We start from the raw sequence: 17,577 nt of genomic DNA on the forward strand, positions 1-17,577 counted from the left end.
TTCCAGAGGTTTTCAATGGGGCTCACTTCTGGAGATTGGGCTGCCCATGACAGGGTTTTGATGTGGTGGTCTCTTAATTTTTGCTAGATCTGTATATGGAGCATCATATGGGGCTTATTATATATGGAGCATCATATTTGGCCCATTGTATATGAAGCATCATATGGGGCATCATATGGTGCCCATTATATATGGAGCATCATATGTTGCCCATTATATATGGAGCATTATATGGCCGCCTTTATATATGGAGCATTATATGGGGCTTATTCTGTGTGGAGCATTATATGGTGCCCATTCTGTATGGAGCAATATATGGGGCCCATCATATACTGTATGGAGCATTATATGGGACTCATTATACTGTATGGCGCAATATATGGGCCTCATTATACCTTATGGGGCCCATCCTTGTTGTGAATTAGACTTTTTTGGCTCCCTCTTGTGGTCACTAGTGATATGACTCTGGGATTGTCTTTCCTCAGTTTGGCACCCACCTGGGTCGTTAGTCCAGGGGTGTTGCTATATAAACTTCCTGGTTTCTCAGTCCAGTGCCTGGCATCGTTGTAATCAGTTCCTTTCTGTTTGCTCCTGTCTGCTGGTCTTGGATCTTGCAAAATTAAGCTAAGTCCTGCTTCCTTGTTTTTCGGTTATTTGCTTTGCTCTTATTTTTTGTCCAGCTTGTACTAAATGTGATTCCTGATTTTGCTGGAAGCTCTAGGGGGCTGGTGTTCTCCCCCCGGGCCGTTAGACGGTTCGGGGGTTCTTGAATATCCAGCGTGGATATTTTGATAGGGTTTTTGCTGACCATATAAGTCATCTTACTATATTCTGCTATTAGTCAGTGGGCCTCTCTTTGCTAAATATCTAGTTCATTCTTACGTTTGTCTTTTCTCCTTACCTCACCGTTATTATTTGTTGGGGGCTTGTATCCAACTTTTGGGGTCTTTTCTCTGGAGGCAAGAAAGGTCTATCTTTTCCCTTCTAGGGTTAGTTAGTTCTCCGGCTGGCGCGAGACGTCTAGAACCAACGTAGGCACGTTCCCCGGCTGCTGCTATTTGTGGTGCTAGGATTAGATATATGGTCAGCCCAGTTACCACTGCCCTATGAGCTGTTTTTTTGTGTTTGCAGACTTGGTATGTACTTTTGAGACCCTCTGCCATTGGGGTCATAACAGTATGCCAGGCCAAGGTTGAATGTGTAATGCATTGCAGAAGTGGGATTACAAGAAAGGAAAGTCTGAGTTCTTTTTTTTTTTTTTTTCTTTCCTCTCTTTTTTCCTCCCCTTTACCTCTGAGTGGCTTGTGCTTGCTGCAGACATGAATGTCCAGACTTTGATTACAAGTGTGGATCAGCTTGCTGCTCGTGTGCAGGGCATACAAGATTTTGTTACCAGTAGTCCAATGTCTGAACCTAAAATACCTATTCCTGAACTGTCTCTGGAGACCGATTTAAGTTTAGGAATTTCAGGAATAATTGTAAATTGTTTCTATCTCTGAGACCCCGTTCATCTGGAGACTCAGGATTGGGCCTTCTCGCTAGCGCCAGGAGATCCGGCATTGGCAAATATTGATGCGTTTTTTCTGTCGCTCGGATTGCTTTACGAGGAACCCAATCTTGAAATTCAGGCAGAAAAAGCCTTGCTGGCTATTTCTCAGGGTCAGGATGAAGCTGAAGTGTATTGCCAAAAATTTCGGAAGTGGTCCGTGCTTACTCAGTGGAATGAGTGTGCTCTGGCCGCAAATTTCAGAAATGGCCTTTCTGAAGCCATTAAGAATGTGATGGTGGGTTTCTCCATTCCTACAGGTCTGAATGATTCCATGGCGCTGGCTATTCAAATTGACCGGCGTTTGCGGGAGCGCAAAGCCGCGAATCCTCTGGTGGTGTTGTCTGAACAAACACCTGATTTAATGCAATGTGGTAGAATTCAGACTAGAAATGAACGGAAAAATCATAGACGTCAGAATGGGTTGTGTTTTTACTGTGGTGATTCTACACATGTTATATCAGCATGCTCTAAACGCCTAACTAGGGTTGTTAGTCCTGTCGCCATTGGTAATTTGCAACCTAAATTTATTTTGTCTGTGACTTTAATTTGCTCATTGTCCTCCTACCCTGTTATGGCGTTTGTGGATTCAGGCGCTGCCCTGAGTCTTATGGATCTGTCGTTTGCCAAGCGCTGTGGTTTTGTTCTTGAGCCGTTGGTAAATCCTATCCCTCTTAGAGGTATTGATGCTACGCCATTGGCGGAAAATAAACCGCAGTTTTGGACACAGGTAACCATGTGCATGACTCCTGAACATCGGGAGGTGATTCGTTTTCTTGTTCTGCATAAAATGCATGATTTGGTCGTTTTGGGTCTGCCATGGTTACAGACCCATAATCCAGTCTTGGATTGGAAGGCAATGTCTGTGTCAAGTTGGGGCTGTCAGGGAATTCATGGTGATTCCCCGCCGGTGTCTATTGCTTCCTCTACTCCTTCGGAAGTTCCTGAGTATTTGTCTGATTACCAGGATGTATTCAGCGAGTCCAGGTCCAGTGCTCTTCCTCCTCATGGGGACTGTGACTGCGCTATAGATTTGATTCCAGGTAGTAAATTTCCTAAGGGAAGATTATTTAATCTGTCTGTACCTGAGCATACCGCAATGCGTTCGTATATCAAGGAATCTCTGGAGAAGGGGCATATCCGTCCATCCTCTTCCCCTCTTGGTGCGGGATTCATTTTTGTGGCCAAGAAGGACGGATCTTTGAGACCTTGTATTGACTATCGGCTTCTGAATAAAATCACTGTTAAATTTCAGTATCCTTTGCCTCTGTTGTTGGACTTGTTTGCCCGGATTAAAGGTGCCAAGTGGTTCACCAAGATAGATCTTCGTGGTGCGTACAACCTTGTGCGCATTAAGCAAGGAGATGAATGGAAAACTGCATTTAATATGCCCGAAGGTCATTTTGAGTACTTGGTGATGCCTTTCGGGCTCTCTAATGCTCCTTCAGTGTTTCAGTCCTTTATGCATGATATTTTCCGGAAGTATCTGGATAAATTTATGATTGTTTATCTGGATGATATTCTGGTTTTTTCTGATGATTGGGACTCGCATGTAGAGCAGGTCAGGATGGTGTTTCAGGTTTTGCGTGAGAATGCTTTGTTTGTTAAGGGCTCAAAGTGTCTCTTTGGAGTACAGAAGGTTCCCTTTTTGGGTTTTATTTTTTCCCCTTCTGCGGTGGAGATGGACCCAGTAAAGGTCCGAGCTATTCATGATTGGACTCAACCCACGTCAGTTAAGAGTCTTCAGAAGTTCTTGGGTTTTGCTAACTTCTACCGTCGTTTTATCGCTAATTTTTCTAGCGTTGTTAAACCTTTGACGGATATGACCAAGAAAGGTTCTGATGTTGCTAACTGGGCTCCTGCAGCCGTGGAAGCCTTTCAAGAGTTGAAGCGCCGGTTTACTTCGGCGCCTGTTTTGTGCCAGCCTGATGTCTCACTTCCCTTTCAGGTTGAAGTGGATGCTTCTGAGATTGGGGCAGGGGCCGTTTTGTCGCAGAGAGGCCTTGGTTGCTCTGTAATGAGACCATGTGCTTTTTTCTCTAGGAAGTTTTCGCCTGCTGAGCGGAATTATGATGTTGGCAATCGGGAGTTGTTGGCCATGAAGTGGGCATTTGAGGAGTGGCGTCATTGGCTCGAGGGTGCTAAGCATCGTGTGGTGGTCTTGACTGATCACAAAAATCTGATGTATCTCGAGTCTGCTAAACGCCTGAATCCTAGACAGGCCCGCTGGTCATTGTTTTTCTCCCGTTTTGACTTTGTGGTCTCGTATTTACCAGGTTCAAAGAATGTGAAGGCTGATGCTCTTTCAAGGAGCTTTGTGCCTGACTCTCCTGGAGTCGCAGAACCAGTTGGTATTCTCAAAGAGGGAGTTATCCTGTCAGCCATTTCTCCGGATTTGCGACGTGTGTTGCAGAGATTTCAGGCTGGTAGACCTGACTCTTGTCCACCTGACAGACTGTTTGTTCCTGATAAGTGGACCAGCAGAGTCATTTCCGAGGTTCATTCCTCGGTGTTGGCAGGGCATCCGGGAATTTTTGGCACCAGAGATCTGGTGGCTAGGTCCTTTTGGTGGCCTTCCTTGTCACGGGATGTGCGGTCATTTGTGCAGTCCTGTGGGACTTGTGCTCGAGCTAAGCCTTGCTGTTCTCGTGCCAGCGGGTTGCTCTTGCCCTTGCCTGTCCCGAAGAGGCCTTGGACACACATTTCCATGGATTTCATTTCAGATCTTCCGGTGTCTCAGGGCATGTCTGTCATCTGGGTGGTATGTGATCGCTTTTCCAAGATGGTCCATTTGGTATCTTTGCCCAAGCTGCCTTCCTCTTCCGATCTGGTTCCTTTGTTCTTTCAGAATGTGGTTCGTTTACACAGCATTCCTGAGAATATTGTGTCTGACAGAGGATCCCAGTTTGTTTCCAGGTTCTGGCGATCCTTTTGTGCTAAGATGGGCATTGATTTGTCGTTTTCGTCTGCCTTTCATCCTCAGACTAATGGACAAACGGAGCGAACTAATCAGACTCTGGAGGCTTATTTGAGGTGTTTTGTTTCTGCAGATCAGGATGATTGGGTGACCTTCTTGCCGTTGGCTGAGTTTGCCCTTAATAATCGGGCTAGTTCCGCTACTTTGGTTTCGCCATTTTTTTGCAACTCTGGTTTCCATCCTCGTTTTTCCTCGGGACATGTGGAGCCTTCTGACTGTCCTGGGGTAGATTCCGTGGTGGATAGGTTGCAGCGGATCTGGAATCATGTGGTGGACAACTTGAAGTTGTCACAGGAGAAGGCTCAGCGTTTTGCCAACCGCCGCCGCGGTGTGGGTCCCCGACTTCGTGTTGGGGATTTGGTATGGCTGTCTTCTCGATTTGTTCCTATGAAGGTCTCCTCTCCTAAATTTAAGCCTCGCTTCATCGGTCCTTACAAGATATTGGAAATCCTTAATCCTGTGTCCTTTCGCTTGGATCTTCCGGTGTCGTTTGCCATTCACAACGTGTTCCATAGGTCTTTGTTGCGGCGGTACGTTGTACCTGTGGTTCCTTCTGTTGAGCCTCCTGCTCCGGTGTTGGTTGAGGGCGAGTTGGAGTACGTGGTGGAGAAGATCTTGGATTCTCGTCTCTCCAGGCGGAGGCTTCAGTATCTGGTCAAGTGGAAGGGCTATGGTCAGGAGGATAATTCCTGGGTGGTTGCCTCTGATGTGCATGCGGCCGATTTAGTTCGTGCCTTTCACGCTGCTCATCCTGATCGCCCTGGTGGTCTTGGTGAGGGTTCGGTGACCCCTCCTTAAAGGGGGGGTGTCATGATCTCAATGGCAAGAGAACATAGCATAAGCATATATAGGAACTAGCTCTTGGAAGATGGAAACTGAGCTGACCATGAACTAAACCTAACGCACAACTAGCAGTGGCCGGGTAGCATGCCTACGTTGATTCTAGATGCCCAGCACCAGCCGGAGGACTAAATAAAACTAGCAGAGGAAAATATTAGTCCTAGCTCACCTCTAGAGAAATACCCCGAAAGGAGACAGAGGCCCCCCACATGTATTGGCGGTGAGTAGAGATGAAATAACAAACGTAGTATGAAAATAGGTTTAGCAAATTTGAGGTCCACTTACTACATAGCAGAAGACAGAAAGGACACTTTCATGGTCAGCTGAAAACCCTATCAAAAACACCATCCAGAAATTACTTTAAAACTCTGGCATTAACTCATAACACCAGAGTGGCAATTCCTGTTCACAAGAGCTTTCCAGACACAGTAACGAAACTACAGCTGTGAACTGGAACAAAAATGCAAAAACAAACATGGACAAGAGTCCAACTTATCTAGTAGTTGTCTAGGAGCAGGAACAAGCACAGAGAGGCTTCTGATAACATTATTGACCGGCAAGCAACTAACAGAGCAGCAAGGTTATATAGCGACTCCCACATCTTGATGGGAACAGGTGAACAGAGAAGATGAAGACACCAGTTCAATTCCACCAGTAGCCACCGGGGGAGCCCAGAATCCAAATTCACAACAGTACCCCCCCCTCAAGGAGGGGGCACCGAACCCTCACCAGAACCACCAGGGCGATCAGGATGGGCCCTATGAAAGGCACGAACCAGCTCGGAGGCATGAACATCAGATGCATTCACCCAAGAATTATCCTCCTGGCCGTATCTCTTCCACTTGACCAGATACTGGAGTCTCCGTCTGGAAACACGAGAGTCTAAGATTTTCTCCACAACGTACTCCAACTCACCCTCAACCAACACCGGAGCAGGAGGCTCAACGGAAGGCACAACCGGTACCTCATACCTGCGCAATAATGACCGATGAAAAACGTTATGAATAGAAAAGGATGCAGGGAGGTCCAAACGGAAGGAAACAGGGTTAAGAATCTCCAATATCTTATACGGGCCGATAAACCGAGGCTTAAACTTAGGAGAAGAGACCCTCATAGGGACAAAACGAGAAGACAACCACACCAAATCCCCAACAGAAAGCCGAGGACCAACACGACGGTGGCGGTTGGCAAAAAGCTGAGTCTTCTCCTGGGACAACCTCAAATTGTCCACCACCTGCCCCCAGATCTGATGCAATCTCTCCACCACAGCATCCACTCCAGGACAATCCGAAGATTCCACCTGACCAGAGGAAAATCGAGGATGAAACCCCGAATTACAGAAAAACGGGGACACCAAAGTGGCAGAGCTGGCCCGATTATTGAGAGCGAACTCCGCCAATGGCAAAAAAGCAACCCAATCATCCTGGTCAGCAGACACAAAACACCTCAGATATGTCTCCAGGGTCTGATTAATCCGCTCGGTCTGGCCATTCGTCTGAGGATGGAAAGCGGACGAAAAAGATAAATCTATGCCCATCCTAGCACAGAATGCCCGCCAAAATCTAGACACGAATTGGGTCCCTCTGTCAGAAACGATATTCTCAGGAATACCATGCAAACGAACAACATTTTGAAAAAACAGAGGAACCAACTCGGAAGAAGAAGGTAACTTGGGCAGAGGAACCAAATGGACCATCTTAGAAAAACGGTCACACACCACCCAGATGACAGACATCTTCTGAGAAACAGGCAGATCTGAAATAAAATCCATCGAGATGTGCGTCCAAGGCCTCTTAGGAATAGGCAAGGGCAACAATAATCCACTAGCCCGAGAACAACAAGGCTTGGCCCGAGCACAAACGTCACAAGACTGCACAAAGCCTCGCACATCTCGTGACAGGGAAGGCCACCAGAAGGACCTTGCCACCAAATCCCTGGTACCAAAAATGCCAGGATGACCTGCCAACGCAGAAGAATGAACCTCAGAGATGACTCTACTGGTCCAATCATCAGGAACAAACAGTTTATCAGGTGGGCAACGATCAGGTCTATCCGCCTGAAACTCCTGCAAGGCCCGCCGCAGGTCTGGAGAAACGGCTGACAATACCACTCCATCCTTAAGGATACCTGTGGGCTCAGAGTTACCAGGCGAGTCAGGCTCAAAACTCCTAGAAAGGGCATCCGCCTTAACATTCTTAGAACCCGGTAGGTATGACACCACAAAATTAAACCGAGAGAAAAATAATGACCAGCGCGCCTGTCTAGGATTCAGGCGCCTGGCGGTCTCAAGATAAATCAAATTTTTGTGGTCAGTCAATACCACCACCTGATGTCTGGCCCCCTCAAGCCAATGGCGCCACTCCTCAAAAGCCCACTTCATGGCCAAAAGCTCCCGATTCCCAACATCATAATTCCGCTCAGCGGGCGAAAATTTACGGGAAAAGAAGGCACAAGGCCTCATCACGGAGCAGTCAGAACTTTTCTGCGACAACACTGCCCCAGCTCCGATCTCAGAAGCGTCGACCTCAACCTGAAAAGGTAGAGCAACATCAGGCTGACGCAACACAGGGGCAGAGGAAAAACGGCGCTTAAGCTCCCGAAAGGCCTCCACAGCATCAGGGGACCAATCAGCAACATCAGCACCCTTCTTAGTCAAATCGGTCAATGGTTTAGCAATATCCGAAAAACCAGCAATAAACCGACGATAAAAGTTAGCAAAGCCCAAAAATTTCTGAAGACTCTTAAGAGAAGAGGGCTGCGTCCAATCACAAATAGCTTGAACCTTGACAGGATCCATTTCAATGGAAGAGGGGGAAAAAATATATCCCAAAAAGGAAATCCTCTGTACCCCAAAAACACACTTAGAACCCTTCACACACAAAGAATTAGACCGCAAAACCTGAAAAACCCTCCTGACTTGCTGGACATGAGAGTCCCAGTCATCCGAAAAAATCAGAATATCATCCAGATACACAATCATAAATTTATCCAAATAATCGCGAAAAATATCATGCATAAAGGACTGGAAAACTGACGGAGCATTAGAAAGACCAAAAGGCATCACTAAATACTCAAAGTGGCCCTCGGGCGTATTAAATGCGGTTTTCCACTCATCCCCCTGCCTGATTCGCACCAAATTATACGCCCCACGAAGGTCAATCTTAGAGAACCACTTGGCCCCCTTTATGCGAGCAAACAAATCAGTCAGCAACGGCAATGAGTATTGATATTTAACAGTGATTTTATTCAAAAGCCGATAATCAATACATGGTCTCAAAGAGCCGTCTTTTTTTGACACAAAGAAAAAACCGGCTCCTAAGGGAGATGACGATGGACGAATATGTCCCTTTTCCAAGGACTCCTTTATATATTCTCGCATAGCAGCATGTTCAGGCACAGACAGATTAAATAAACGACCCTTTGGGTATTTACTACCCGGGATTAAATCTATGGCACAATCGCACTCTCGGTGCGGAGGTAACGAACCAAGCTTGGATTCTTCAAAGACGTCACGATAGTCAGACAGGAACTCAGGAATTTCAGAGGGAATGGATGAAGAAATGGAAACCACAGGTACATCCCCATGAGCCCCCTTACATCCCCAGCTCAACACAGACATAGCTCTCCAGTCGAGGACTGGGTTGTGAGATTGCAGCCAAGGCAATCCTAGCACCAAATCATCATGTAGATTATACAGCACCAGAAAGCGAATAATCTCCTGGTGATCCGGATTAATACGCATAGTTACTTGTGTCCAGTATTGTGGTTTATTATTAGCCAATGGGGTGGAGTCAATCCCCTTCAGAGGAATAGGAGTCTCCAAAGGCTCTAAATCATACCCACAGCGTTTGGCAAAGGACCAATCCATAAGACTCAAAGCGGCGCCAGAGTCGACATAGGCGTCCGTGGTAATAGATGACAAAGAGCAAATCAGGGTCACAGATAGAATAAATTTAGACGGTAAGGTGCAAATGGAAACAGATTTACCAAGCTTTTTAATGCGCTTAGAGCATGCTGATATAACATGAGTAGAATCACCACAATAGAAACACAACCCATTTTTCCGTCTAAAATTCTGTCGCTCGCTTCGGGACAGAATTCTATCACACTGCATACTCTCTGGCGACTTCTCAGTGGACACCGCCAGATGGTGCACTGGTTTGCGCTCCCGCAAACGCCTATCGATCTGAATAGCCATTGTCATGGACTCATTCAGACCCGCAGGCACAGGGAACCCCACCATAACATCCTTAATGGCATCAGAGAGACCCTCTCTGAAAGTCGCCGCCAGGGCGCACTCATTCCACTGAGTAAGCACAGACCATTTACGGAATCTTTGGCAGTAAATTTCCGCTTCATCTTGCCCCTGAGATAGGGACATCAAAGTTTTTTCTGCCTGAAGCTCCAAATGAGGTTCGTCATAAAGCAACCCCAAGGCCAGAAAAAACGCATCCACATTGAGCAACGCAGGATCCCCTGGTGTCAATGAAAAAGCCCAGTCTTGAGGGTCGCCCCGGAGCAAGGAAATCACAATCCTGACCTGCTGTGCAGGGTCTCCGGCAGAGCGAGATTTCAGGGACAAAAATAATTTGCAATTATTTCGAAAATTCTGAAACCCGGATCTATTCCCCGAGAAAAATTCCGGCAAAGGAATTCTCGGCTCAGATACAGGTGCATGACAAACAAAATCTTGCAAATTTTGTACCTTCGTGGCGAGATTATTCAAACCTGCAGTTACACTCTGAAGATCCATTACAAACAGGTGGACACAGAGCCATTCAAGGGTTAAGAGGAGGTAAGAAGCAGCTAGACAGCAATTAAGGGCTAGGCAGCAAAACTCTGAGGGGAAAAAAAAAAAAAAAAAAAAAAAATTCCCTTCAACACTTCTTTTTCTCCTGCTTCAGCCCAAACAATTAACACTTTGAAGGCCGGTCAAACTGTCATGATCTCAATGGCAAGAGAACATAGCATAAGCATATATAGGAACTAGCTCTTGGAAGATGGAAACTGAGCTGACCATGAACTAAACCTAACGCACAACTAGCAGTGGCCGGGTAGCATGCCTACGTTGATTCTAGATGCCCAGCACCAGCCGGAGGACTAAATAAAACTAGCAGAGGAAAATATTAGTCCTAGCTCACCTCTAGAGAAATACCCCGAAAGGAGACAGAGGCCCCCCACATGTATTGGCGGTGAGTAGAGATGAAATAACAAACGTAGTATGAAAATAGGTTTAGCAAATTTGAGGTCCACTTACTACATAGCAGAAGACAGAAAGGACACTTTCATGGTCAGCTGAAAACCCTATCAAAAACACCATCCAGAAATTACTTTAAAACTCTGGCATTAACTCATAACACCAGAGTGGCAATTCCTGTTCACAAGAGCTTTCCAGACACAGTAACGAAACTACAGCTGTGAACTGGAACAAAAATGCAAAAACAAACATGGACAAGAGTCCAACTTATCTAGTAGTTGTCTAGGAGCAGGAACAAGCACAGAGAGGCTTCTGATAACATTGTTGACCGGCAAGCAACTAACAGAGCAGCAAGGTTATATAGCGACTCCCACATCTTGATGGGAACAGGTGAACAGAGAAGATGAAGACACCAGTTCAATTCCACCAGTAGCCACCGGGGGAGCCCAGAATCCAAATTCACAACAGGGGGGTACTGTTGTGAATTAGACTTTTTTGGCTCCCTCTTGTGGTCACTAGTGATATGACTCTGGGATTGTCTTTCCTCAGTTTGGCACCCACCTGGGTCGTTAGTCCAGGGGTGTTGCTATATAAACTTCCTGGTTTCTCAGTCCAGTGCCTGGCATCGTTGTAATCAGTTCCTTTCTGTTTGCTCCTGTCTGCTGGTCTTGGATCTTGCAAAATTAAGCTAAGTCCTGCTTCCTTGTTTTTCGGTTATTTGCTTTGCTCTTATTTTTTGTCCAGCTTGTACTAAATGTGATTCCTGATTTTGCTGGAAGCTCTAGGGGGCTGGTGTTCTCCCCCCGGGCCATTAGACGGTTCGGGGGTTCTTGAATATCCAGCGTGGAAATTTTGATAGGGTTTTTGCTGACCATATAAGTCATCTTACTATATTCTGCTATTAGTCAGTGGGCCTCTCTTTGCTAAATATCTAGTTCATTCTTACGTTTGTCTTTTCTCCTTACCTCACCGTTATTATTTGTTGGGGGCTTGTATCCAACTTTTGGGGTCTTTTCTCTGGAGGCAAGAAAGGTCTATCTTTTCCCTTCTAGGGTTAGTTAGTTCTCCGGCTGGCGCGAGACGTCTAGAACCAACGTAGGCACGTTCCCCGGCTGCTGCTATTTGTGGTGCTAGGATTAGATATATGGTCAGCCCAGTTACCACTGCCCTATGAGCTGGTTTTTTGTGTTTGCAGACTTGGTATGTACTTTTGAGACCCTCTGCCATTGGGGTGATAACACATCCTATACTGTATGGAGCATTATATGGGGCCCATTATATATGGAGCAATATATGGGGCCCATCATATTCTGGAGCATTATTTAGAGCCCATTCTGTATGGACCATTATATGGGGCCCATCATATACTGTATGGAACACTATAAGGGACAAATTGTGTATGGGGCATATATATGAGGCTCATTATACTGTATGGAGCATTATATGGTGCTCATTATACTGTTTGGAGCATAATATGGGACTCATTGATACTGTATGGAGCAATAAATGGGGTCATTACTCTTTATGGAGCATTATATAGGGGCCAATAAACTGTATGGAGCAATATATGGGGCTCATTATAATGTATGGAGCAATATATGGATCATATTATATACTGTATGGAGTAATATATGGATTATTTTTAAATACTATATGGAGCAATATATAGGGCTCATTATACTGTATGGAGCACTATGTGGTGCCCATAATACTGTATGGAGGAATATATTGTCTGAGCTATTGTAGAATTTACAATAAATATCACTCATGTAATGTAAGAAGTTAAATCTCTGCCGTATCTCTGCATCATGTATTGTGGTATGTGATAGGCTACTTTCACACATCAGGTTTTTCGCATCAGGCGCAATCTGGCGAATTTTCGAAAAAACGGATCCGTTTTTTTTCTGCCACATCGGTTTTTTTTTCCCATAGAGTTACATTAGCGCTGGATTGTGCCTGATGTCCCAAAGTTTCATCCGTTTTTAGCCGGATCCATCCAAAATTTATTTTCCAGCGGATAGAGAAAACATCCAGAGGAATGTTTTTTCAGTCCGGCGGAAAACCGCACAGCTACTGAACCGGCCAAAAACATATGAAACACAAGAAGAAGTTGTCGAGTCCGGCCACCGGATCCAGTTTATGTACAGAAATCATGCACTTTCCATTCTGGAGAACGATCTCTCTCTCTCTCTTGTCCCCAGAACAGGAGGTCCAAATTGTATACCCGATAATAAAAAAAACGGATCCAGACAAAAAACGGATCCGGCACATCAGTTTTTCACAATTTGCACCGGATCCGTTTTTTAAAAAAATAAACGAATTATGCCTGAAGGCAAAAATCTGATGTGTGAAACCAGCTTTAGGCTACTTTCACACTAGCGACGGGCTCGGTCGCAGTACGCCGGGCCGAGGTCACCGACGCTAGCGTTGTCTCCGCCGCACAACGGGAGCAGCGGATGCATTTTTCCAGCGCATCCGCTGCCCCATTGTGAGGTGCGGGGAAGTGCGGGGAGTTGGGGGCGGAGTTCCGTCCGCGCATGCGCGGTCGGAAAAAGCGGACCGTCTGGAGCAAAAAACGTTACATGTAACATTTTTTTGCTCCCGGCAGACCGCCACAACACGGCGCAACCGTCTCACGACGGTTGCGACGTGTGGCAATCCGTCGCAATGCGTCGCTAATGTTAGTCAATGGAGAAAAAACGCATCCTGCAAGCACTTTTGCAGGATGCGTTTTTTCTGCAAAACGATGCATTGTGGCGGATTGCAGTTAACGCTAGTGTGAAAGTAGCCTTATAGAGTCCCACTGAGACTCTTTTGCTGGGGCCCGCGAAAACCTGGAGCCCTGTTTTAAATGATCGGTGGAGGTCTCAGAACCCAGACTCCCATCATTTCACAGGCATTTGAAGTGCCTAAAATATATGTAAAATAAACAAAAAACGTAAATACTCTTTAAGACAGTATACAGTATTCTTGTGCAGTAATCACAATAATACATTTCTCCAGCAGATGGCCCTAGAGCATTTTTTAGCTTATTCTTTATGTTCCATAATACTTTACAATGGCTATGTTGCAAATCTGTAGGTTCCACAAACTACACAAGAGCCTTACATGAGGTTATAGTTTATAAAATATTTTAACAGATAGCATCACATATTACTCCACAATAAGTTTAGATGTTCTGTAAACATGAATCAAACATCAATATATATACAGTATGATTTATAAAAATTGTTGAGCGACATATTACTTACAGTGCATATAAAGTTTCTTACTTCCAAATATGTTATCATTAGTTTAAGTTCTTAATGTCTTTAAGGTAACTAAAAAGAATATCAAGTCCTCCATCCACATAATCAGGCAATGGCTTAACTAATGGATTGTTTATAACATGAAGTCCTTTGTCCAGTGGGTTCCAGGCAATTCTTCTTAGATTTGTCAATAAGAATAGGTCACTGGGAAGTGCTTGTATGTTATTGTAATCCACATTTAACAGCTCCAACGAGGTCAATAAACAAACTGCCCGAGGCAAAACTGCAATGTTGTTATTGTCAATAATCAATATTCTTAAGCATTCCAGATATTTAATGCTATCTGAGATGCTTTCAATCTTATTTGAGCCCAGATGCAAAAAGTCCAATGTCTTGATCTGAAAGACACATGCAGGAATGTTAACGATCCAGTTGTTACTTAAATTTAGCTTCCTTAGTTTGGACAAGTCGCCGTAGGTCGAAGGAAGTTGTGATATAAAATTGTGTGACAAGCTGAGAACTTCCAACTTTCGGCATAGGCCCATTTCTTCTGGCATTTCACATAAGTAGTTCATGTTGACAAAAAGAACTTTGAGATTTCTCAACAGCCCAATCTCCCTGGGAAGGTGGACAATGCGATTCCCGCACAAATTCAGCACCACAATTTGTTCAAGTTTGGCCACTGCCGGTGGAACCTTAGAAAGATGGTTCTGTGACAAATTGAGTTTTTCTATTGACTTCATGTGCCAAACGAAGCTAGGGATTTCCACTGCATTCTTTAAGACAGTTGAATATTACAGAGGCTTTTTTGTCTGATGTATCAGATTCTGATAATATATTGACTGATGATGGTTTTTCTGTTGATTTTTTACCTTTTGTTCCTTTGTTTTTGGAACATCGACGTGAAAAGATACCTCCCATGGCTTCTCAGTTGGCATAGAGATTCATTTCTCCACAGATTCAAGCAGAACCATTGAAACTGGAAATAGTTGATTTAGGTGAAGAGATGCTAGCTCAGTCCTCAGTTCTCTGTACGGGCCGGAGTTGTTTTCTTAAACTGTGAAAGTGCTGAAACACATGTTCTGGGAACTGCTGAGCGGAGAAGTACATGGACACGCCAGAGCAGCTGCCACTGTCACTTCTTATAGCTTTATAGGAATGTCTCATCATGTCTTCATTTACCTCTAATCACCAGTAAGCTCAATGTAGCTTCACAGGTCAGGTTTCTCAGAAGTTAATTTGGTTGTTAACAACTAACAAGTAGAAATGCGTAATTAAAAACATTGTGTGAATAACAAGATAAGAAAGTATAGTCAGTAATACAGTCATTAAAGTAACAAGTAATCATCAAATCTGTACACAATATTATGTCTTCCTCATAACCTCATAAAGTGTGCAGGGACTATATGTCCACACCAGGGGTCAAAACCACTTTATATTGAAGCTTTTATATTTCAGTTAATGCAAATACAAAGATCAAACATGCAGATGACTTTCTAAACCAAAATAAGTTGTAGACAAATGCTATATCTAGTGTAGCTATGAGGCCACTTTGAAAAGAAAGTCCACTGTGTCCTGTACGTATCTACTTTATTACTCATGGTGCAAAGCTTGAGCAAAAGTAATTCTGGAGCATGAGCTATGTGTGACAACACATGGCTCAGATACAGATCTGTCTGGGATCCATCATCAAACTACCACTGTCTTTCAATATGGTATCTTTCTGACATTGGGTCACAGCTCCTTAACCCCTTTGACCCCAAGGGTGGTTTGCATGTTAAAGACCGGGCCAATTTTTACAATTCTGACCACTGTCCTTTTCTGAGGTTATAACTCTGGAACGCTTCAACGGATCCCTGTAATTCTGATGTTGTTTTCTCAAGACATATTGTACTTCATGATAGTAGTAAAATTTCAATTATATAACTTGCGTTTATTTGTGAAAAAAATGGAAATTTGGTGAAAATTTTGAAAATTTTGCAATTTTTCAAATTTGAATTTTCATGCCCTTAAATCAAGAGATATGTCACACAAAATACTTAATAAGTAACATTTTCCACATGTCTACTTTACATCAGCACAATTTTGGAACCAACTTTTTTTACGTTAGGGAGTTATAAGGGTTAAAAGTTGACCAGCGATTTCTTATTTTTACAACACCATTTTTTTTAGGGACCACATCACATTTGAAGTCACTTTGAGGGGTCTATAAAATAGAAAATACCCGAAAGTGACACCATTCTAAAAACTGCACCCCTCAAGGTACGCAAAACCACATTCAAGAAGTTTATTAACCCTTCTGGTGCATCACAGGAATTTTTGGAATGTTTAAAAAAAATGAACATTTAACTTTTTTTTCACAAAAAAATTACTTCAGATCCAATTTTTTTTTATTTTCCCAAGGGTAACAGGAGAAATTGGACCCTAAAAGTTATTGTGCAATTTATCCTGAGTACGCCGATACCCCATATGTGGGGGAACCCACTGTTTGGGCGCATGGCAGAGTTCGGAAGGAGAAGGAGCACCATTTGACTTTTTCAAAGCAAAATTGGCTGGATTGAGATCGGACGCCATGTTGCATTTGGAGAGCCCCTGATGTGCCTAAACAGTGGAAACTCCTCACAAGTGACACCATTTTGGAAACTAGAGCCCCCAAGGAACTTTTCTAGATGTGTGGTGAGAACTTTGTACCCCAAAGGGCTTCACAGAAGTTTATAACGTAGAGCCGTAAAATTAAAAAATCATATTTTTTCCACAAAAATGATCTTTTCACCCCCAATTTTAATTTTCCCAGGGGTAACCTGACCCCAAAAGTTATTGTGAAATTTGTCCTGAGTACACTGATACCCCATATGTGGGGGTAAACCACTGTTTGGGCGCATGGCAGAGCTCAGAAGGGAAGGAGCGCCGTTAGACTTTTTCCTACACAAAATTGGCTGGAATTGAGATCGGACGTCATGGCGCATTTGGAGAGCCCCTGATGTGCCTAAACAGTGAAAATCCCCCACAAGTGACACCATTTTGGAAACTAGACCCCCCCAAGGAAATTATCTAGATGTGTGGTGAGAACTTTGAATCCTCAGGTATGTCACTAGAGTTTGTAGTGCCCAGGCGTGAAAATAAAAAAATTATGCTTTTTCCACAAACATGATCTTTTAGTCCCCAATTTTTTTATCTTCCCAAAGTTAACTGGAGAAGTTGGACCCCAAAAGTTGTTGTCCAATTTGTCCTGGGTATGCTGATGCCCCATATGTGAGAGAAAACTACTGTATGGGCACACATCGGGGCTCGGAAGGGAAGTAGTGACATTTTGGAATGCAGACTTTGATGGAATAGTTTGTGGGAGTCATGTCGCGTTTGGAGAGCCCCTGATGTGCCTAAACAGTGTAAACTCTCCCACAAGTGACCCTATTTTGTAAACTACACCCCCAAGGAACTTATCTAGATGTGTGGTGAGAACTTTGAACCCCCAGGTGTTACACTAAAGTATATAGTGCTCGGGCGTGAAAGTAAAAAAATCATATTTTTTCCACAAACATGATCATTTAGTCACCATTTTTTTATTTTCCCAAGGGTAACAGGAGAAATTTGACCCCAAAAGTTGATGTGCAATTTGTCCTGAGAAAGCTGATACCCCGTATGTGGGGGTAAACCACTATTTAGGCGCATGGCAGAGCTTGGAAGGGAAGAAATGCCTTTTTACTTTTTCAACGCAGAATTGGCTGGAATTGAGATCAGATGCTATGTCGCGTTTGGAGAGCCCCTGATG

General features: G+C 44.2%; 1 protein-coding gene across 1 annotated transcript; it reads right to left on the reverse strand.

The window, feature by feature from the left end:
* Positions 1–13,617: 13,617 nt before the first annotated feature.
* Positions 13,618–14,833, reverse strand: LRRC30 (leucine rich repeat containing 30). The gene has a single exon (XM_077267690.1). It carries the CDS (start codon positions 14,549–14,551, stop codon positions 13,850–13,852), a length of 702 nt encoding a protein of 233 aa, XP_077123805.1. The 5' UTR covers positions 14,552–14,833; the 3' UTR covers positions 13,618–13,849.
* Between the last annotated feature and the right edge of the window lie 2,744 nt (positions 14,834–17,577).

This window comes from Ranitomeya variabilis, chromosome 6 (genome assembly GCF_051348905.1).
Source record: "Ranitomeya variabilis isolate aRanVar5 chromosome 6, aRanVar5.hap1, whole genome shotgun sequence".
NCBI classification, from domain to species: domain Eukaryota; kingdom Metazoa; phylum Chordata; class Amphibia; order Anura; family Dendrobatidae; genus Ranitomeya; species Ranitomeya variabilis.